Below are 22,526 nucleotides of genomic sequence, written 5' to 3'. Positions count from 1 at the left end.
TTGCAAGATGAATTTTATTTTGCACTGTTTTTCATATTGTTGCTTTAAAACTATAATAAAACTCAAAAAAAAAAAAGCTGCTTTTAATCTTGCAAAGAAAGTTTCCAACTAGATACATAATCAAAATTTACTTTTTTGGTAAGAAGCGAAATAATTGAATGTGCAATTATATTGTGTAATTTTTAAATAGATCTTTCTTTAAAATTTGTTGGTTGTTATTTCAGCTATAACTTTCTCTCATCTGGCAAAGCTTAACATGAAGTATGCAATCTTTAACATACAGCATGTTAATCTTTATAGAATCAAGAGGGCTAATGAGTATGGACACATCAATTTGAATACTGCAGACATTAATTTTTTTTTTTCAGTAACAATGAAAAACTATTGAACAATATAATTTCAGAATAAAGACTGCTATGCATTTTTTTTCTGTGAAGAAATCAAGTAATTGTAATTTTCCCTGATAAATTAGCAAGGCTATAATGAGAGGATGGAAATTTTGGTTCCCAAGAAGGTGCAGGTAGAGGGAAGGGGAATTAAAAGAACTATATATAGAGCTAAATCTAAAAATTAGATTGGTAAGGTTTTAAGCGTAAATTAAAAGTTACAAATAAGTAGGCCCTTTATGGTGAATTAAATATTGTTAGTTGTGAATGAACCAAACAGTTATTCCAGTGGTATGTGTGCCTCTTATATATATAAGGCAGTAATGCTCCTGTTGCTAGAATGTACTGAGAAGCACATACTGCCACAGAAGACACCCAATAAGTATATCAGTATATGGGTGAAAAATGGCAAAAAGGCATGCTTTTTTTTTCTCTCTCAACTGCAATCTATTGTAAAACTGCAGCTTAAAAAAAATTGATGAACAAGTAAACTCACTGGCCTTTTAAAGTAAAAGAAAAAAAAGTTTTCTTCAAACTCCTCATTCTAAAGTTGTTATAAGGAGAGAAGGGAGGGGAAAAAACATGGAATTGCATTATTATCAGTTAAATTCCCATGTATTTATTATGTTTTGGTTCAAATGAAATTAATGATTTTGGTCTTTACATTCAACTGTTAAAAATATGTTAAGCAGAATCATTCTCTGAAAATTGTGAGATTAAATTAATTTCTATTTTGTGTCCTGCATAATTCCAAAATAACAAATATTACATATTATTAAACAAATTATAAAACGAATGTTTATTCTTCTTAAGATATATATATAACATATAATCTCCAATGGAGATTATTTTGCATCAAGTGAAGACATGATTTTGAAATAGATGAAATAAAAGGTCTTTCAAAGCTATCTATCTAAAAAGTCCATTTATTTATGGCAGGGAAGAAAGTAAAGAAATGAACGGGGGGGGGGCTAACAAAACAATGAAAATGGACTACATTTTACTAAAGAAAATTTTATGTAATTATAATTATTATTTATGTTAAGTTTTTTTAACAGAAGAGAAATATTAGCTTTAAAGTTTTTATGCCTTTCAATACAACAAAATGTTTTTTCAATTTTAAATAATTTTTTGTTTTCGCCGCACATTGGATTTATTATTTCTAAAAAAATACAAGGAAAAGGGAATATAATTGAAGATTACAGTTATTTACATTGAAGACTTAACAGTTGCAGCCTCCCACACAGTTTGGAGGCTGTTATCTATATATTCGGGTGCAACAGAGTTAAATGGTTGATGAAAATAGAAGATATATACATATTTACATTGGTGAATTCCAGTTGCGGCTTCCTCCACAGAATAGAAGCTGCTTCCTTGTAAATTGTCTTTACAGTGCAGTTGAATAAGAAGAAGCCATATTACTTATTTACAATCTTAACATTGACGATCTTAAGTGGAGAAAATAATTAAATACAAATGGGATAAAAAGATTTGCCATTACAAAAAGTTCCTTGGTTATTATAAAGTCATTGTTTGAGGTTATAAAGTTTATTATATTATATTCAAGTATTTGGTTTCTGGAATTGTTGCTTTTTAGGATCCTAGGAACAGAGACATTTAAGTTCCTTCATCGGTTCAACGAATTGGAATGAGCTTTTAGTGGGTATGAAGTGTCGTAGTGGAAAGGGTCACCAAGTTGACAGCATCCGCAAAAATGATTTTCCCTTAGGTGGAACCTTTGTAGTTAGCTTGGGAAGGGACCATTCTCCGTTGCAAATTGGATTTCCTGCCTTTGCCAGGGTTCAGGGGATAGTTGATGTTACGTCCAGCGGAGTCTGTGTGCCATTCCCTTTGCCATCTGTTGATGGAAATATTGGAGAGCTCCTTTTTTGAGTGGCACCTAGAAGCAGGAAGGAAAACTGGTAAGCCTTCAGAGTACGCGCGTTTTGTTAAATCGTCCGCTGCTTTGTTGCCTATGGTACCCATATGAGTTTTGATCAAGGAGTGAGATACCCGTTTATTTTTCAGGAGGATGTTTTGTACACCTTGGACAATCGGGCTTTTGGTTACCAGGGAGGAAATCGAGATAAGACTGGACAGACTGTCTGACCAGATTTCACTCTCATGACTTAAGGTCGAGGCTCTTGGCGCTGTTTCCTTGATGGCGAGAACTTCTGGAAAACTGAGTTGCAGTTGCGGAAAGAGGCCATCCAGGTGTCTGCAGTAGTTTTGCCATCGTGAAAACAGAAGACGGAGCCAGTATTGCCATCCTATTTGGAGCCATCCGTGTAGACGTTGGTCTGGTTTCTTCTAGTCGATTCTCTGAATGAGATTTTATCTTCAAGATTGAAGAAAGCTCGATGGAAGAGGGACGGGGTGCTTCCCAGATGGCTTGTTTTATAGAGTCTGGTAGTTCTGACGTAGACTACCATCTGTTCGGCTTTCAGTGGGAGCGGAAGAAGCTTTTCTATGACCTGAAGATCTGCTGTCTGAGTGGTAGAGTAGGCTCTAGTTATATTCTGCCGGAATTTCTTCTGAATGGAATTGAAGAGTCTTGTTTATCTAGAAGAAAGGAGATATCTCCAAATTGCAGTTCCGCGAAGGATCATCCTCTCCGCCATTGTCTTCCGGATTCTTCTAAAGCCTTCTTATAACCAAAGTTGGCTTCAGCGATTCTTTGAACTTTTGAAAAGTACTGATTGCCTTGACTTTGATATTGAGAAAAAGGTCTGCCCAGTTTAGTTTGTTGTCTATTATGATACCAAGATATTTTATGGTTTTTTTTTTTTTTCTTTTTCTTTTTATTGTTGTGTTGCTCCATTTAAATTTGGGGCCATTTACTAATTTTGAGGTAAACATTGTAGTGGATTTTCCTGTTGAAACTTGTAGCATTTATTTGTTTGTCCCGGATTTGGATTTGTTGATTTCTTCTTGGGCGGCTTTTTTCAGTCTGGCACCCGTCGGTTCACTGATGACGAAGATAAAGTTTTCTACGAAGATCTATAGTTGCGGAGGAGGGTAGTTATATGCCAAGATTTTGTTTGTCACCAGATTCCAGAAGATGAGGTCACAGAATGGGCGCAGCCTTGCTTCTGTTCCCAGTAAACTGGACCTTGGGATGTTTGAAGATAGTAGTTCTGTCATTGAAGATATCCTTTAGGGCTTCTGTGATGTTCGATATTTGGTAAAGCGAGTTCAGGCTATTACGGACTGATTCATGTTGAATATTATCAAAGGCTCCCTGAATATCTAGGGAGATCACCATTGTGTGATTTCCTTTGTTTTTGGGGTCATTAATCTTGTCAAATTTTGGATAGCGTCATTGCAGGAAATGCCTATCAGAATGCCAAATTTTTTTTGATGCAAGAGGTTGTTTTTACTGAAGTGGTGATTGAGGCGTCGATGAAGCATCTGTTCAAACACCTTTCCGACTGTTGATAGAAAGGTGACACAATTGGTATGATTTAATGATTAAGGGGTCCTTGCCTTCGTTTAAGAACCTTGCTTTCTTTTTTTACAATTGTTCTTTTCTTCAGGAGTACAGGAAAGTAGTTTAATTGAAGATATTTTTTGTAATATTTGTGGAAGAGGTCAGGCATTTCTCTATTTATTTCTTTGCGATTGGTGTAATCGAAGCCAAGAGCTTTCATCATTAGTATTGTTTTTATTATTCTTGATAGCTCGTTTCTTGTTATTTCCGGGTCCCGTGGGATGGAGATTGGGTTCGTATGATTTGAATAGTATTTGGAGGGGAAAGGAGATATAGCTCTTTGAGTGTGGTCAGAGCCAAGCTGGTAAGATCGCTTTTTTCTAGATGGTCAAGAGTTCTAAAGAGTTGGGCTGGGGATTGGGTGTTCTTGACAATGGTTTTCTAAGGCAGGTCATAGGGGCCGGTAGTGAGCGTACAGAAGTTTCTGAAGGAGGATCTCTTCTTTCTGTGCTTCATTTTTTAATTGGTTCATTTTCTTTAGAATTATTATTTGTAATTTGATTTTGTCATCACTGTTTAGTTAGGGCTTGAGTTTCCTTTTTTTATTTGTAAACTATTGTTTCAGCATTGTTAATGGTTAGTTTCATTTTTTAAATTTGATAGGAGGCATTGTATGTTAAGAATATTTTTTTGGAGGAGGTATGTTGCCGAAGAAACTTCTGCTGTGGAATATCTAGCTTCTATTGGTTTTAAAATGTCATCTCTTACATTCCTTTGACTTGTTGGGCATTTTCTTATAGCCTCCATGTGCTGCTTTAAATCTAAGGTAGTTGTGATTGAGGAATGGAATGTTTAGGAAGATTTCAATGTATTTATGGTCAATATGGAAGAATCCATCCAGTGCCTTCCACTAGCTTCTATTGGGGAGAAGACTGCCCTTCACTAGAAAGAGGTCGAGCAGTGTTCGTAGGTGTGGGCAGCATTGGAGGTGTTCATTAGGAAGAGTTGGTTGGCCAGGATGCAGGGCTGGCCACCTGGAGGGTGCGGTGAAACGGGTGCACCGAGGCCCCGCTGTTATCAAGGATTAAAATAGTGTTCTGAACAATAATAGCGTTTACACATACTAAAAGTATACGTTTGTTTCCACGTGGCTGGCTGAGCTTCTACTTACTCTGATATTGGGCAACGCTCGCAGTGATACCTATAAAATGGGGAAAGGAGTTCATTTAGGAATAAGGAGATCCCCTTTAGACATGTTAAGACAGAGCGGCGCGACTTCTGGGCGCATGCGGCTTCCAGAAGTCGAGGATGAGGCTGGGCTCAAATGGACAGAATATTTGTAAAGTCAGTTAAAGATATTGATATATTTAAAATTAGGATAACCGTGAACAACTACTCTAACCCTCCTCGAAGGCATATAGAAAAATATGAATGACCGGATTGCTGTGACCGCATTGGTGGGAACTAAGGTTGAGTCGTAAGGGACATCATCGGCCGCGGTAAAACTTGTCCAGTAGGAAGTACATCCTGTAATCGGTAGGGGAGATAGCCACTCTCACACCATTTGTATGCATATCAGGGCGTGAGAACCATTGACTAATCCGGAAACTTCTCTTCCCCATTTTAGAGGTGCCCACCTGGGGGGATTGATGTTAAGATAAAGGGTGCTGTGGCTAGTGTAAATAGCCGGGAAGCAGGCCGGCTATTTACACTTCGGCCATCTGGGGTTACACATATTGAAAGTATACGATTGTTTGTACGTGGCTGGCTGAACTTCAACTTACGCTATTATTGGGCAATGATCGCAGTAATACCTATAAAACGGGAGGGGGGAAGGCTCATTTATGAATAAGGAGATCCCATTCAGACATGTTAAGACAGAGCGGCGCGACTTCTGGGCGCATGCGGCCCCCAGAAATCGAGGATGAGTCTAGGTTCAAATGTAAATCATCAACTATCTACTTTTTTTTCTACATCTAATGTAATATATTTTATGTGTGCATATTTGTTTATATTAAGTTGTTAAAACAAAAAGTAAAACGAAGATAAATGAAACGATCAACTCCTAGCAATGCACACTGCATTACTTCGTAACCGGCCACTACCGGAATAAGAAGAATTAAGGAAGAAGTTTAAATGGAGCAGTCGAGGGATTAGGAAATATACGAAGTGTACAGCATATATTATAGTCTAGTGCAAGTGTGCAAATATTATTAATATAAGGTAAGTGGATTTATAGTTACTTATCTCACTTACAAGATAATAACGTATAGTACATCATATATTAATTTAATAAATCTTTCTATAAACTACTTAATACTGTTAAATATAACTATGTCCATGCCAATAAAATATCGCTCTGGGTATCAACTTTGAAAATTATCAGAAAAGAAAAAAGAAGAAAAGCTAAACTTCACAGAAGTCACAAATAGATCACTTTTCTTGGCTTCGAAGTAATTCTGGAAAAGAAATTGCTTCAACTTCAGAAATTACAATTCAAACTTCAACTGGGAAGAAATTTCTACTCCAATTACACAGTCTTGAAATGAAAATGGTGAAATTTGTTGAAGAACCGTGAGTTTATACAAATATGACCGAATCAGAAAATAATGACGGAAATAACAATAACAAATACGATAAAGAGAGTATAAATGATCCTGGTTTATGGCTAAGTATTATAACTGATAAATTTAGAATGTTTTGTGTTAAAGCAGACCTGTACAACACAAACGATTTTTTTGCTAAAAATGCCGAAGGTAGATCATTTTCCACTACGTGCTACTTTAAAAAAATGACAATTGGTGAAAGCTAACCTCGCAGACGGTTAATTTATTCAAAAACGCAAGATTCCGTGTTTTGTAATATAATGTTTTTCAAAATAAAAGATGACCAAACTACACGATTTATAGGTGGCTATAAAAATAGAGAAAGCTGTCAACTGTAATCCAAGATCATGAGCGTTCTAGTTGCCATTTTAATACGTTTATTGCTTGGGAAGAATTACTAAGACGACTAAATTTTCTTTCAACTATTGGTAAAACAAATAAAGTTAAATTCTTGTATTTTTCTAATCTTCCACTTGGAAGAAATCTCAAAATAAAGGGATAGACTAATAATGGAAATATGTATGAGCACGTCATTGAGTATTAAATATCCTGTCGGTGTTCCAATTGAAAAAAGTAGTTGATAATAGTCAAGAAAGATCAAGCTCTATATTTAATTACTGGATGCAATCTTCCAATAACGTTAATATTGCAAGTTTTGTGATTAGTCAAGAGATTCCTTAAAGAAGGAAATCGCATACAAATGGCGAATGCATAAGTTGTTTTATAAATGCATTCGAAGAGCTATTTCGAGATTTTAAGAACAAAGAGAATATTCCAAAAAAATTAAAGAGTTACCATTGTCTGCTAAACAGAAATTCAGAAACCACAAAGCGATGTCAGCCTTTGTTAAATAACCTCTTAATATTATTGTAACAAAATTAAAATTTTCTCCCTTTAATACTGACATTGGCATCTTTGAAATACAATTAAAAACAAAGAATTATGGAGCTCGAAATTTAACGTCTTAGCGCTGATACAGAAACATTGGAGAAAAACAAATGTAAGCTTAGTCCACAGAACAAGTGTTCTGTTTCGAAAGACCTGCAAAAGGAAAATATGTTGATTTTTAACACATGGAATAGTATTCTTGATATATAATAAAATGAAAAAATTAGCGTCTGCTGTTCTTTCCTTTTTCGGATATATATATATTAAAGCGAACAATCCTTTTCAAGTATAAACCTTATCAAGAGCAATTTGAGAAGTCGTCTTACTAATGAGAACCTGGAACCATGCTTAAAATTAAAAACAACATAAAACTTGAATCACACAAATTTTCCAAGGTGATGCAAGGCCATTGTTCACATTAGTGTTTGTCCGGCACTATCATGATTTAAGTTTCGGGGTATCTTATAATTTTATTTTATCGATTATTATTAAATGCAACACCAAATTTTATTCGACATACCTATATAGTTTAACTTAAAAATTTAATTATTCAGTAAATTTTAAGGAATGTTGTGGAATGAAAAGAGTAGTGTTTTGAATTGAGAGAGATATGTTAAGATGGTTAGGACATATAGTGTCGAGACTCTATCTGAATTTCATTTCATTCAGTCGTTTCTCCTCTAATAAGATTCAAAGATGTGGGTTCGTAATGTGAAATAATTCACTCGTTGTTAATCTGACTCCATTTTATTCTCTCTCTTTACAATTCTATTTACATGCTCTATATATAGTTAGTTGCTTGCTTTGTATAGTTGCCATATACAAAAACGTACTTTGGTTTCCCACGCAATTAATTCCGACTTTAGACTTCTGAAAGCAAGTTATAGCTCTAGTATGATTAAAGTTAAAACTAGTTTTTAGCCAAAGGCGCTCGTAACATATAGAAAGCATAAACGAAAGAAGATACATGAAATGAATATACAAGACAAATATGGATGGGAGAATTTGAAGGTCGACCTCAGCGAAAGTACGTTTCCAGATTGAGGAATTCTTAGTAAAAGCCAGCCTAAAAGTATACCTTAATTAGATGAATAACAATATACCTATCTATATTATAATTTAAGTTTAAATGTGGCTATCTAGAGATTTCAATCGTTGAACTGTTGATAACTGGCTCTGTTGTTGACTAACGTATTTGCCGACCATTGATCTAGAGCAAAAGGGAAACTAGGAGGCGATACTGAGGAAGAAATTAAAGTGTGCAAACACACAGCGGAACCAAAAAAAAAAAAAAAAAAGGAATCATTCTAAAAGAACATTGATTACAATAAATTTCTTTTTTGGCTATAACATTATTTTTCTCTTTGAATAAAAAATAAAATAATTTTATTTTAATTAATTTATTTTTAGTCATCTTTCGGCAAGAATCATCTACAAATAATTAGGGAGCATTAAACATTTTGCTTTACTTTCATTTTTGAAAGCCTTGCATATTCAGTGTATTCACTTTTGGAAGTCCAGAATGAATGGAATACACATTTTCCGACTTAACTTCTGCACTAAAATTAATCGAAGTAAAAATATTTAATTAATTCACTAAATCATGTTGAAATATAAAAATAATCACGTATAGAAAAACGTCAATTTTCTGTTAAAAGCCAACATTAGTGGTTTTATTTGAATGCGTAAAATTATCTATAAAAATAAAAGATTTTTCACTCTGTCTAAACAAGCCAAAGAAAATGAAAGAAAAGTCAAGTAAATGGAAAGGATATATTTTGTTCTTCCATATCCCTAAGTTGAGATAAAACTTTTTCTACTGGCCTTCAGATTCACTGAAATTCGCTTAACACTGAAAGATTCGACACTGCAATGAAAATACCTGCAGATCCGGCCTGGCAAAATGGGACTTTTTTTTTTCCCTCCCATCAGAAGAAAAATATAAGAACCTGTATAAAAAAAATGATCATTTTTAAGGCCCTCCCCCCAAAAAAAAGCAGTTTTTAAGGAATTTTTAATGACATTACGCATCCTGTTATTGTAATGAGTATTTGTTCTTCCATATTCTCCCCTAACCACTTTTATTAATTGAAAAATGCCCTTTCCACATTACTACTGCCATGACAAAGTATCATTATCATCTTTAACAATGATATGGAATCATAGCAAGGTGTTGAATTGAGAGCGAGTTGAATCAAACGTATTCACTCTCTCAATTCTTTGAAAGAAATCTTTCCATATGTTTCACCAGGCTGCTATTAGCAGCAATCATCAGCTTACCAGTCTTCTTATGGCAATGGAATTTCACACAGTCGCCAAATCCTTGAAAGAAAGCTGCTCCAGTTTGTAGTTGCTACGATCATTTTGATGATATTAAGTTCTGGATGTAGCGAAATCCCGCGCATGCTCTCGTCTGCAATTTCCCCTGATTTTCAGATATTTTTACAAATTTCCCAAGACTTTTCCAGTTCGATAAATTTTCCTAATATCCCACTTCAATCGCCAATCTGTTTTTGTGGATAGAGGCAATGCCGTGCCACAGGAAGGATGGATCTTTCCATGGATGGGGAGATTGTTAAATAATTAACAACTTGAATAATCTAACATTGATTACAAGAAGTGACATAGTATGCAGATTTAGTACAAGCTGGATTATTGCTACATATAAAAAAGAGGTTTTAATATTGTTTCGTAGATAAACCGTGTGTTAACTAAAGTCAAAGATAACACTCGCTAATCTCAACTCAAGACTCAAGGAACCTTACATCTGTTTTTAGCCATAAGACGAAATGACTCGAATCTTTCAGATTTAGAAAGATACAGACATTCCAGAACAACGAGAAATAACAGAAAGTAAATCAATAACGAAACAATTTTAAGGTAACTTGCCAGCAATCAGATACGAACTGTCGCTTTCAGTTCATAGCTTCTACCACTGAGCCATTCAGTCCACGTCAAGTTAGAACAAGTCTCGTTACAATACATTGAAGAAGCAATTGCTGATGAGTTTGAATATTTAGTCGAGGAGCTTTTGGCTGCGTATAGGCGAGCAGTTAAAACAAGTTTTTAGAAAAGAAGAGAGAATGCACATTGCGAATAGCTATAAGTAAAAACAACATTCATAGTTCTTTCATTTAATTATTTATTTGGACAAACCATTACAAATTCCACATTTATACAGAGAAAATTTTATTTACAAAAATTTTACAGAAGTATGTACAACACTAAAGCAAGAGTAAATTTTTAAAATTCAAATCACAGACAAGATAAGCAAACAGCTGTTTCATCATGAGTATCATATCTGAAAGAATAATTATATATGTTAAAAAATTGTTTGAAACACTTCATGATTAATAATGGTAGTCAATCCAGCAAAAGTTTTTTTATCCCTCAAAAAACTATAAATTAGCCTAATGATGCCAACCATTGCCTTGTATATATGTTGAGCGCCATTTGTCCATGCTAAATATTTTATGGTTCTATTTCAAAATTCCCACTTTTATGATTCTGAGGACATTGTTAAAATGAATTTTCATAAATTTTGATTTTACTATTTTGTGTGACATTGTATTGGAACCTCGAAACGAGGATGAGAAGCTCCTAGCATGGTGGATGGTTATCGTCACCCTGGAGGGTTCACAAAACGGTAAGGGTCTGGCCCCTCCCATCGATGATGGGAAGTACTTACTTAGGAAAGGGTTGTACCGTAGCCGGTGATGGCCCTTAGGACTCAACCACAGTTCCCACCATGTTGATGTTGCGGCAGTCCGATCAGTCAGGTTTTTAATTCATGCGCCTTCGGGATGACTTACCATAGTGTTCACTAAATCTCATAATTTAATTGATCACAGGGACTTGTTCCCAAGTCCCTGTGACAAGTCCCCCCCCTTTAGTAATTACTGCAACTGAATATAACTTATAAAGAACTCAAATTCTAAATATATAAATATGTGGAGATATCAATGCTAAATTCAGCATTTGAGGTCTGAGAGATACGGATGAATGGGGACATATTGACTTTGATTTCATCCAAAGACATTCTCAATGCATAATTACTAAAGGTAGATTCAAAACCTATCTTTAACCCTTTGACATACGCTTTCTAAAAATTATTTCACTTTCCATCACTTTCTAAAAATTATTTCTAAAAAGCGGTGCTTTCTGATTGAAACCAAAGGCTCTAAATTAATATTATTCTAACTTTAATAATTAATTGCCTGTAGATGTCAACACACTAGTTAATATCCCTCTAGCAAAAGAGTCATTTTTAATGCTTTTTCTGAATGCTTTCAATTTAATTTTTTTTTCATCAAAAACTCAAAATGTTTTTATAAATTTGTTTATGGAAGCTGTCTACAACATACACATTTTTTTCAAATCAAATTGCGAAAGAAAAGTTCTTCATACTTGACATCTTTTTAGGTGGTTTCAGAGACATACCACCGCACACCTACGGCATGAGATTCTCTACCACTTGAAACACGTTAATGAAACAGATCTGTCTTCCTTTCCCTGACTCAATTAATCAAGTGGTGATATTTTGTAGGGTCTTGCCATATGTTTTGTGGGTGAGGAATTTATTTACATTTGAGTATGGTTTATACAAATACAATGGTTGAAATTTTCACTTGCATTCTTCTCATATTAGCAGACAACCATATTATGGGGATGTTAAATATATTTTCTAATATAGTATAATTTTCTTAATTTTTAAATGTTAATTTAAATATTATGTTTCTTCATAACTTGAATATAGTGCTGATTGTATTTAAAGTCAAAATGCCACATAAAGAACTTGCCATTGTTAGCTTTATTTGAGGATTACTTGGTATTAAAATTGTTTTTTTTTAATAATTTTTTTTCATGTTATAAGATTGTATGAATAATTATGAATAATGAATAATTATGTTACAAAATGAATTAAAAAGTATAAATTATTCATAAGAATATGTCATAGGCATGTAGAAGTACTCCAGTAAACCACCCCATGGTACAGTCCACTATAAATTTTTTATAAGCTATTTTCTCTTCCCTTAGTCTTTAAACATGTAAATTAATTACATTATTTTTAAAATTATGTTTGTGCGCTTGAAAGGGTTAATGCAGTTCAAGGATAGATCTGTTATTAACCAAGAATATAAAAATTAAAAATGAATGAAGATAAGGATGATCATATCTTGGATCACAAAAGAATTTAGTTATAATTGTCTTCAAAACAATTAGCAAAAACTTTAAAGTTTTTATAAAATGTTTGCAAATGGAAAATATCGGACTTAAACTGGGTAGACTTTAATGCTAAAATAAACAAACTGAAGTATAACAATCCCTTTAATAAACTGGACTTGGAAAAGCAGATTGAGAAACTTCGATATTCAAATGTTTTGTTTGAAAACGAGGAAGACACATGTTTGTAATACAAACACAATTTGGTGGACAGAAGAATTAAAAGTGTTGAGAATTAGAGTAAGAGTTTTGAGGCAAAAATTCCAAAACATAGTTGATGGTAACAAAAAACATTTAAAGTGAAGATTAAAGTTTAAGAAAGAAATAGGCATGTTTACAAAACAATTATAAGAAAGTATTGATGAAATTATTGAGTATCATTTCTGTGGCTAGATGAAGAGGAACAATGGAGAAACTATTTACATATTGGGAGCTTTGAAAAACTAACAAATAATGAAATCAAGAAAGCTCAAAATGTTCTACATAACAATAAAGCTCCAGGTCCTGATGGACTTACTGGTGGCATACAGAAAGAAGTTCTTAATACACATGAAAATCTATTTTATCATATATTTAATGATTGTTTGAGATTTGGGTACTTTCCAAATTCATGAAAGAAAGCTAGAATTCCTTTGATATCTAAGGAAGGGAAAGACCTGGCATTACCAAGTAATTATACATTTATTTGTCTTCTCCTAGTATGGTGAAAGATTCTAGATAAGATAATAGCTGAACAGCTAATGAAATTTTTAAAGAAACATGGAAAGCTGCATAAGTTTCAGAAGGGATTCAGGAAGAACAAAAGTACCCTTTTGACATGGACAAAGCAATTAAATCTTAAAAAAAAAAAAAAAAAAAAAAACACACACACACAAGAGAAATAAGAAGATAATAACTGCTGTTTCATTAGACATTAGCAATGTTTTTAACTCAATTCATTGAAATGGTATTTTCAATGTCCTACTGAAAAATGAAGTATCTAGTTACATAAGTACTAACAACAGGTATTAATAAATCTGCCTTCATCATGATAATGATCAAGAAGCAGATCATACATATAGCAAACTTGAAGATCTTTGGGAAAATATTCCTTATGTGAAAATCTTGAAACATTTGGGCATAAGTATTGATAGCCAACTAACACGGCAGAATCATCTAAATTAATAAAAAAGGAAGTAAAGAATTTTCAAGGTAAAATTACTTGATATGCAAGAGCAACTTGTGGAGTTAAACCAAAGTTTTAAAAGAAATTTACAAGCGTGTAACTGAAAAGTTAAAAGATGCAACATTACAATCAAGGTTAAAAATAAACTATTACAAATTCAGCATAAAACAAGATTACACAGGTGTGTAATACTGTATCAGTAGATGCAATACAGATTTTAGCAGATCATACACCTATCGACCTAACAGTTAAATCAGAATCTAAAAAGTTTAACTTATTGTGGAAAAAGAAATTTGAACTCCATTATGGAGAAAGAAATAAATGCCAATGATTTAGAGGATGAAATTGAATTGGAGAATCTATGGGAAATCGATATATTGAGGATTTATATTGGTGGTTCTAAGTTCACAGGGAAGTTGTTTGTGGAATCTTGATCCTTATAAATTAATTATAATGAATAAGTTATAATCTAAACAAAGAATCAACATTTTTTTAGCTGAAGCTTTTGCTATTCTACAGGTAACTAAATTCACCAAAGAACAAAAATACACTTGTCATATTATAGATATTCAAAATCTGTACTTTCCGCTTTAGAAAAAAGTAGTTCAAAAGATTCGGTTTAAATTAAAAGAAACTAAAATCATATTTCGAAATATTGATGAATTGGAATTCTATAAATGAAAGCATTGATTTGTTAGCCAAAAAGGGAAATGAAAAAACTGAAATCGATTTTGATTTGAAGATTCCTCATAGATGGATCAAGTTCCAGCTTAAGTGTGAATGTCTAGACAAGCAGCAATTATGATAGTCTAGCAGTGATAAAGCAAGGAATCTGTATCAACGCTTACCTACGGTAGAAACTAGAAAGTGCTTGGGAAGATTTCAATTTAAATCAAATTTTGACAAATCACAAATGTTTCTCTGAATATCAACACAGATTCTTCAGCAAAAATGCATAATGTCATTGTGTAAATTCTATTGAAACCCTACAGCATATTATTTATGATTGCACTAAATTTGAAGGTGTAAGGTTGCGATTCTTTCCAAGAAGCTTAAAATTTTTGATCTATTTAAAACCAAACAAAGGAAAATTGCATGCAAAAAGATTATGGAAATTCAACTAGAGTACTTTGTTAATTATCTGAATTTCTCTTGTAAATAGAAATGCTCTCTATCTTTAATTTTTGATTATATTAATTTTAACATGTATAATTAGCTGTTGAATATACATAAATAACATTTTTTAAACTATAAGGTTGGAAGATTTTTGTAACTTTATATTTTTACTATTGAGCAGAATTTAATAAAGGCCTGAGAGTCCATTGCTGAAAGAGGCGGCAAACTTCCAAGTCGGAGATCTAAATTCTCCTTTGATAACTTTTAAAAGATTTGTATCTGTGACATATTTCATTAATTCAAAATTACATATTTAATTCCCATCTGGAGCGGTGCTTTTGTTGACGAGGATGATTTGGCAACACAGCCTGCCCCAGAATTGTATTGTATTCCAAATACACTCATGGTTCTCTGCTGAGTGGTGCTATGCATGATCAATTAATCTACTTCTCTGCATGCTCTTCGGCTGGTCGAAGTAGCCCTTAAGTTACAATAGCATTCATTTTGTGAGTATAGTGTTTATTATTATTATTTTTTTAATTTTTATCATCATTTCAATGTTAAGATAGAGAAAACGAAAGAAAGTGCGAAAAGAATGAGGAATTTTTCTTTTAGTGTTTTTATTAAGAGATTCTTATAAGGGTTTCTTTGACACATCTTGATTTAGGTGAGGAAATTTTGGGTTTATTTGAAAGGAACACATAGTGTTAGGGATTTTTATCCCTTTGCTTTCAGTGCAAGAATTGCAATGGTCATCAATTTTTTTAGAGTGCTTGTTAAAAATAATTTAATAAAAAAAGTGAGATTTGGAAATAATAGAAAATTCTAGAATAAAGTAATACGGGCTAATTAAAATGAAAAATGGGAAATTAATTAAAATATAAATTAAATTAGGAATTATTATTAAACATATACACTTGATTTAGTTTTTTCCCAAAACAAATTACTTTCCAGTTTCAGAAGGAGAAAAATTTTTTTTTAAAAATCCCGATATACTTACTGTAAAACGGAGCACAAATGACAATATTCCATTTTACATAAAGAGCAAATCCGACAGCAACTTGAACACATAGGTTTGTCACAAAATGCACAGACTGCACTGCTCCGAGACAAGCAACATGAGCCTGTGTTATTATTTGTTTCTGAAACAGACGAAGAAATTTAAACAGAACAGAGAGAAACATAAGAGAAAAATTTATTATATTTCAATAGCAATGATGGGGGGAGGAGCTATGAAAAACAACTTCCCCTCCCATGAATTCCTCATTTTTCTAACTTTCTACTGAAGTTTAATGATAAAAAAAAAAAGGCATAAAAATGTATAATAATATACAGAAGTAAATATACACCTCTACCTGATGTTTCAAAAAGGGAACATTACTCACAAGGGGAGAATACGAAATGGAAAATTGTGTTCAGGACGAGATTTAGTATAATGGTAGAATGCATTAAGAATGTTCATTCATGAAAATATTAAAAGTGAAGTAGACTACTGATTTCAAGAAAATAGCTCTCAAACATTCAGCATTCACTCACAATATCCGATTTCAGTCCTGGGTTGGTACTTTTTGAAATTTTTTTTCATTTATTTCGAATTAATTTAACAATTTACTAAAAAATTAATATGCTTTATATTTTTTATGCATAAGTATTTATTCCTCCCAATTATTAGATTAAAATTTAATTTTTAGAAAAAAATAATTATAAATATCAATCCATTTTTTAAATATTAAGAATTACTTAAATTAACAATTTAAAGATGGTTTCTATTAATTTGATACTCATTTTGTATAGAAAAATAAATTTATTTTCTCTTCATATCTGAATTATAATATTTTTTAAAAAAAATGTTTAAATAAAATTACAGACAATTTTTATTAATATGTAACTATTTTATCAATCAAAAATAAATGTTCTTTCACCTGATACTTGAATCATAATTTTAATTTTAAGCAGGAAAAATAATTACAAACATAGCTTAAATGATGATAAATATTAATAAAATTACTGACATCACAAAAATATTTGTTAAATATTGTATAATAATAGAAAATCAGGCAGTGTACAAAGCATACTGTACAATGTTTCTGAAAATTATGAAGCATCTGCCTTTGCATTCCATAATTTAACACCTGCTTTCTAAATTTTCTTTTCAATTGTTAATATTGAAGATGATTGCCAATATAATTTTATTAATTTTCGATGCTCTCTTTAATTACCGATATAAATACAGCTTCACCGAGTTATAACAGAAAATTTATAATTATTAAAATCCAAAAATTTAACTTCTGGTGACTTAAAAATAAAAATAGTTATTTAAATTATAATAACTTTAACACTTAAAATTAAATTATAATTTAAGAACCGTATGACTGTGCATAGTTATTCTTCTTTAAAAAAAAAATTATAAATATGTATTAAGAAAAAATACATTATTTTACCATACAAAAAACATTATCTTAACTAAACCATCTTTAAATTGTTAATTTAAGTAATTCTGTATATTTAAAAAAGAACTTCATAAATATTTATAATTATTATTCTTCTAAAAATTAAATTATAATCCAAAAATTGGGAAAATAGTTATTTTTGCAAAAAAAAAAAAAAAAAAAAAAAAAAAAACCATTAATTATTAAAACTTTTTGTAAATTCTTAAATTAATTTGAAATAATTTAAAAAGAAAACAAATGAAAAAAAGGAAAATAGTACCAACGTAGAGCCGAACTCGTGTTTCGTGAATGTTATGCCAGTTCCACCTCATTCCCTCCCCTTGTTAGTATAATAAAGAAAAGGCCAGTTTAATAACATATATTTTATCCTTAAGAGTATTTTAGTGTGATACTACTGACTGGAAATAAAGATAGGCTTTAGGAATGTCTGAGCAAAGATAGACAGAATATGTTTTACCAAAAGCAAAACCCGTTAGTTCAGATACAATGCCAATCAAAACTAACTGATCAAACTGTAACCATTAATGCTTCAGTATGTTTTTGGAAAAAATGGAACCAACTAATGATTTTCTAAACATACAACATCACATATTTTAGAAAATTGCCATTTATGAACCTTTTGTATGAAGAATGGAATTTTACCATTCCAAAAGTAGTTGTTTTGAAGATTAAAGTTCTCTCTTGGTTAAAATGACATTCTTCTATCAAAATTACATTTCTCAGAAAAGAAAGATTTGATTCTTCCAGAAGTAGAGTCTAACTGATGAATCCTAGATGTTTATGAAACTGTTGAAACAGTCCATGGACTTCACGCATACTGTATTGATGTCAGTTATTGAATTAAAATAATCTCTACCCAGTTTTGGAATGTTCTGGATTGACTACTTGTAACCAGCATAATAACAACTCGTAAGAAAAAATTTCATTTTTTGGTTCACTATTCCAATACTTCTCTGGAACATTTTAACGTTCGATTTCTCAAGTTTCATTTCTCATCCTTATAAAGTCTAAGATGCAATTGCTGATCATTTAAGTGAACATTATGCATGATTAGAAATTCCTTCAAATCCAGATGATTGAATGACGAACTGCTAGATACATATTTTTACTTCTAAAATAAATGTTTCCTTCCAAATTTTTGACAATTTCATCTAAACTAGAAAATAAGCACATCTCTACAAATTTTATTGATATGATTTGTTTCCTGAAATAAAATATTTCAAGTGTATATTTCTGGAAAAAAAAAAAAAAAAAAAAATGCTTAAAAGGAAAATGATAAATTTGTGTTCAAAATAAAAAAATATATATAAGATTTGAAAAGTATAGTAATAAAGAAGTTCATTCTGTACTTTAAGCACACATATTTAAATTTACATTTATTTTACTGATTTTTTCATAATCATAATTTTTAGAGACGAATCCAAATGAGTGCCATTCTGTTAAGATAATCCTTTAAAATTAAAAATATCATTTTCAAGTTGAACTTTTAAAAAATCTGCTATTATTAAATGAATAATTTTATGTTTGTTAACTTTTATATCATAAATAACAAAATATGCGACACAAATTCAGTTTTACAGTCCAGTTTTCGTGAAATATATTTTTGTAATTTAAATCCTTTTTTTATTTGATGTATTTAAAAATATTCTATGAATTTTATAAAACTGGAAAAAAAGCAGATAGGAAAAATAAACTAAATATTTTAAACTTTAAAAAAATTTGGTTCACACAAGATTGTTTGCGTTTTACAACATATAATAAATCAGCATAAAAAAATATCTTTATTTTTTAAGTATAAGGATTTCCTAATAGTATTTTCAGTGTCAAAGTAAGAACATTAAACTAACTAAAACTTGTTCAACCACGAATGTAATTATCCATATATGATTACAAATTATGTAATATCATGCATTCTGATAATATTGTTGAACTGCATATAAACTGAAACAGCACTAGAAATACCTTCAAAGTGCATGCATGTAACAGTCTCATTCCTATCACAGCAATGCAAGGTAGTAAGATATAAAAACAAATCTCAAGGCTCATTTGGGTCTAACATTAATCAATACTATTAGAAATGAGATAATAAACTAAAAAAACAAACAATATTATCAGATTTGAATATAATAAATGTTTAAATACCTTTTTTGCCCAGGAGTACAGATTTTTTAAAAACAGAATTATTTAAGTTTTGAGATGTCATTCTGTTCGCCCCAGCACATGGATTGGCAGACCCACTAAACAACAGAGAATGAGTTCTCTCTGAAAAATTAAAATTTAATAATTATTAGTATATGAAATGATTTCCCGCCTCAATATTAAATTATTTAAAAAGTCCTGAAGGAACAAAATTCTTTCCACAGGAAAACACGTACACAGAGGAATCATCATAATTACTTTTTTTTAGAAAACTGTTATTGGATAAACTGTAGCTCATTTTGGGGAGAAAAGGTATAGTAATCTGATTCCACATAAGCAAATTTAATCCATACTGCATTACCTCAAACATGAAGAGGTTGGGGGGTGCAAATCCTTTATTTGTAAATAGACATTTTGTTTTCTTATGGAATTTTTTAAAGAAAAATATGAAATCCTGGAAAAACATTAATAACATTTAAATAGGTTTTTTTTCTTCTTTTGAAATTTTAGGTAAATTTATTTTATAAATGCAAATATGTATATTTTATAAATACAGATAGGTTTTATATTAAAGTTTAAAAGTATACAATCTGAAAATGTGAATAAATTTAAGTATCTAGTTCAGAATACCTGCAACAAAAAGGCAGATATAACATATGATAACTCAATCAAAATCCATCAACAAATTATAATATTGAAGAGATCACTATACAGTGCATAAATATATTTTTTAACATTCAATATAGTCAGATAATATTTTTAGTCAGCAACCTTTAAACCTCCCTAGAAAGAGATACTAAAAAAACTTCAAAATATTTTCAGTGTTAATCATATAGAAAATTTTAGGATAAAATTAATTAAATTTATAATTTTATTTAGTGTAGGTCCATGTTTCAAATAGCAGAATTTTTTTTCTAAAATTACTAATAAACAGAATTTCTATAAAACAATTTTTTAATATGTTTTGATGGATTTAGAAACAAATACGTGAAAAATTAATGAAATTCATAAATCAAAATTAATCTTGGAATTGAGGAGATTAAAAGAACGTAAAAGGCAGGAAAAGTCCAATATATTCACATATGAAAAATTGTGAGATAATAATAAGTTAAACAAAATTTTATTAATTCTCTAGCATATTAGATATTTTTTTTATGAATTTGATGTATTGCCCAATACTGAACATTTCATAAGACCATACATTGATTTTTATTTTTCAAATGTTCAAAATAAGCAAAAACTAATTTCTACAATTTTCATGATTGAATTTCTCTCTCTATATATATTTCAGTTTTACACAACAGTTTTATCATTTAAATAAACCCCTATGAGATCTTCAATACTTGGGGGGTTATAGAAGTTTTTTTTTAATATGCATATTTAATATCAACATGAAAAATCACTGAAAAACAATTCAGTTTTTAATAGTTAAACAGATAAGGAACAGTTTTGAAAGTATCAAAATAAATCATTAATTAGCAAATATTATATCTTACCATACACTTTTTTCATATTTTCAGCACAATTTACACTAAGCAAGTTAATTTCTTTGATGCCAATATGCATTTTACTCAAAATAGGGAGTTCATCAAAAACATTTTTACGCTTAGGCATGATGTTGCTTTATCAGACCTGTAAAATTTGTTCAATCATTTAAAAAGATTATATTAATTCATTTATGCCTATAATAAGCAAATTAAAATAATTACTTGGCACATTTAATTATTAATAAATATATTTTTAAAATGTAGCTAGCTAATAATCTGAGTAATTCACAAAATTACAACGAAAATTACCAATGTTCAATTTTCTTCCCAGCATTATTAATAAGTATTTCATTTGCCAACAAGTTATTATAAATGAGTTCAAAATTATCCTTCTATGGTTTATTGGCAGTGGTAGATTGATTTTAATTTCTACTTAAAAAATAGCCATAATTTGTTTAAATAAATTTTTATCATTAAATTATAACTATAAATATGGTATTACAGTTTCTTAATTCGCAGATTTACTTTTTAAAATAGTATTCGAATTCTAACAAAACAATTTCTCAGAGTTAAAAGAATTAAATAATTCCATATGCATGTATTAACCACTTTGGAACCATCATTTTAACCATACTTTTCTTTTTTGTTATCTTACAATCAACCAGAAGTATTTATAAAAAAACAGCCATAATAAATTTGTGCTCATTGCTACCACACAAAGTTTTACTGATAATTTTTTCAGTTTTAAAAGTACTTGTTTTCTTTCTCAAGTGCGAAGAACATCAGTTTTATGCTAAGATGACATTTTTTTAACACCATTAATCGAAGCTGATAACATAAAATGATCTGCTTAGTTAAATTAAGGAGCTTTGAAATACTCCTTAATTCTCACAATCAATATTCAAATGATAATAGCAATTATAATAAATTATTTCATAGTAATCACTTATTAAATGGATAACATCCAATAAACCATTAATACTTTTGTACATTTGATTCGTAATTCAATTTTAAAAAAAGCTTTATAATCATAATAAAAAATTCATAATATAGACAATAAAATTAATATATTGTCACATATTCATAAATAATTTTCCTTTGAAAAATGATAGTTATTTTTATGAGTTTGAATCATAAGTTATGTTAATACAATAAAAGCAGAGACGTATATTAATACATTGGAAAAATTTACGAAAATCGTAATAAATATTAAGAACGTACTTGCAGTGTAAACTTATAATTTTAAATGCAATAAAGAACAACTAAGAGCTCAAAAATTTCATTCTTCAAAAAAAAAATAATAATAATAATAATAATAATATTTTAAAACGCGGATTTAAAGGAGAGTTCAATAAAAACCCTTCATTCCGTATCCCTAATAAAAGGGCGCGAAAATATTTCCGATTTATGTTTTACTTCACTTCACTTTTTTGATCTTATTAACATAACCCCTAATTTAGCATTTTTATGTTTTAATTGCTTTTTTCAATAGAAAATTGTGTTTCTGGAAAAAGTAAAAATTTAGGTATAAATGGTTACGTGTCATGAAATTAGAATAGAGCATAATAATACTGATTACTTTAATAATTTTTTTTGTATAATTACGAAAAAAATTTACATGGCAACGTAAGGTATT

General features: G+C 30.5%; 1 protein-coding gene across 1 annotated transcript; it reads right to left on the bottom strand.

Moving 5' to 3' along the window:
* Positions 1 to 10,457: 10,457 nt before the first annotated feature.
* LOC129988416 (uncharacterized) lies at positions 10,458 to 22,287 on the bottom strand. Its single transcript, XM_056096639.1, has 5 exons — positions 22,112 to 22,287; positions 20,900 to 21,035; positions 19,407 to 19,526; positions 15,815 to 15,956; positions 10,458 to 10,611 (listed from the first exon to the last, which is right to left on the bottom strand). Exons 2-5 carry the CDS (start codon positions 21,015 to 21,017, stop codon positions 10,566 to 10,568), a joined length of 426 nt encoding a protein of 141 aa, XP_055952614.1. The 5' UTR covers positions 21,018 to 21,035; positions 22,112 to 22,287; the 3' UTR covers positions 10,458 to 10,565.
* Between the last annotated feature and the right edge of the window lie 239 nt (positions 22,288 to 22,526).

This window comes from Argiope bruennichi, chromosome 10 (genome assembly GCF_947563725.1).
Source record: "Argiope bruennichi chromosome 10, qqArgBrue1.1, whole genome shotgun sequence".
NCBI lineage: Eukaryota > Metazoa > Arthropoda > Arachnida > Araneae > Araneidae > Argiope > Argiope bruennichi.
Note: the sequence above shows the minus strand (reverse complement) of the source record. Positions and strands in the feature narration are given on the sequence as shown.

What these genes read in the sequence shown, in the direction of transcription:
- LOC129988416 (XM_056096639.1), bottom strand. Translation starts at nt 21,017, where the DNA reads ATGCCTAAGCGTAAAAATGTTTTTGATGAACTCCCTATTTTGAGTAAA. An exon ending in AAATATGAAAAAAGTGTATG is followed by an intron (nt 19,527 to 20,899) that starts GTAAGATATAAT and finishes TTAATTTTTCAG; the next exon opens with AGAGAACTCATTCTCTGTTG. An exon ending in CATTTGTGCTCCGTTTTACA is followed by an intron (nt 10,612 to 15,814) that starts GTAAGTATATCG and finishes TTATTCTTTCAG; the next exon opens with ATATGATACTCATGATGAAA.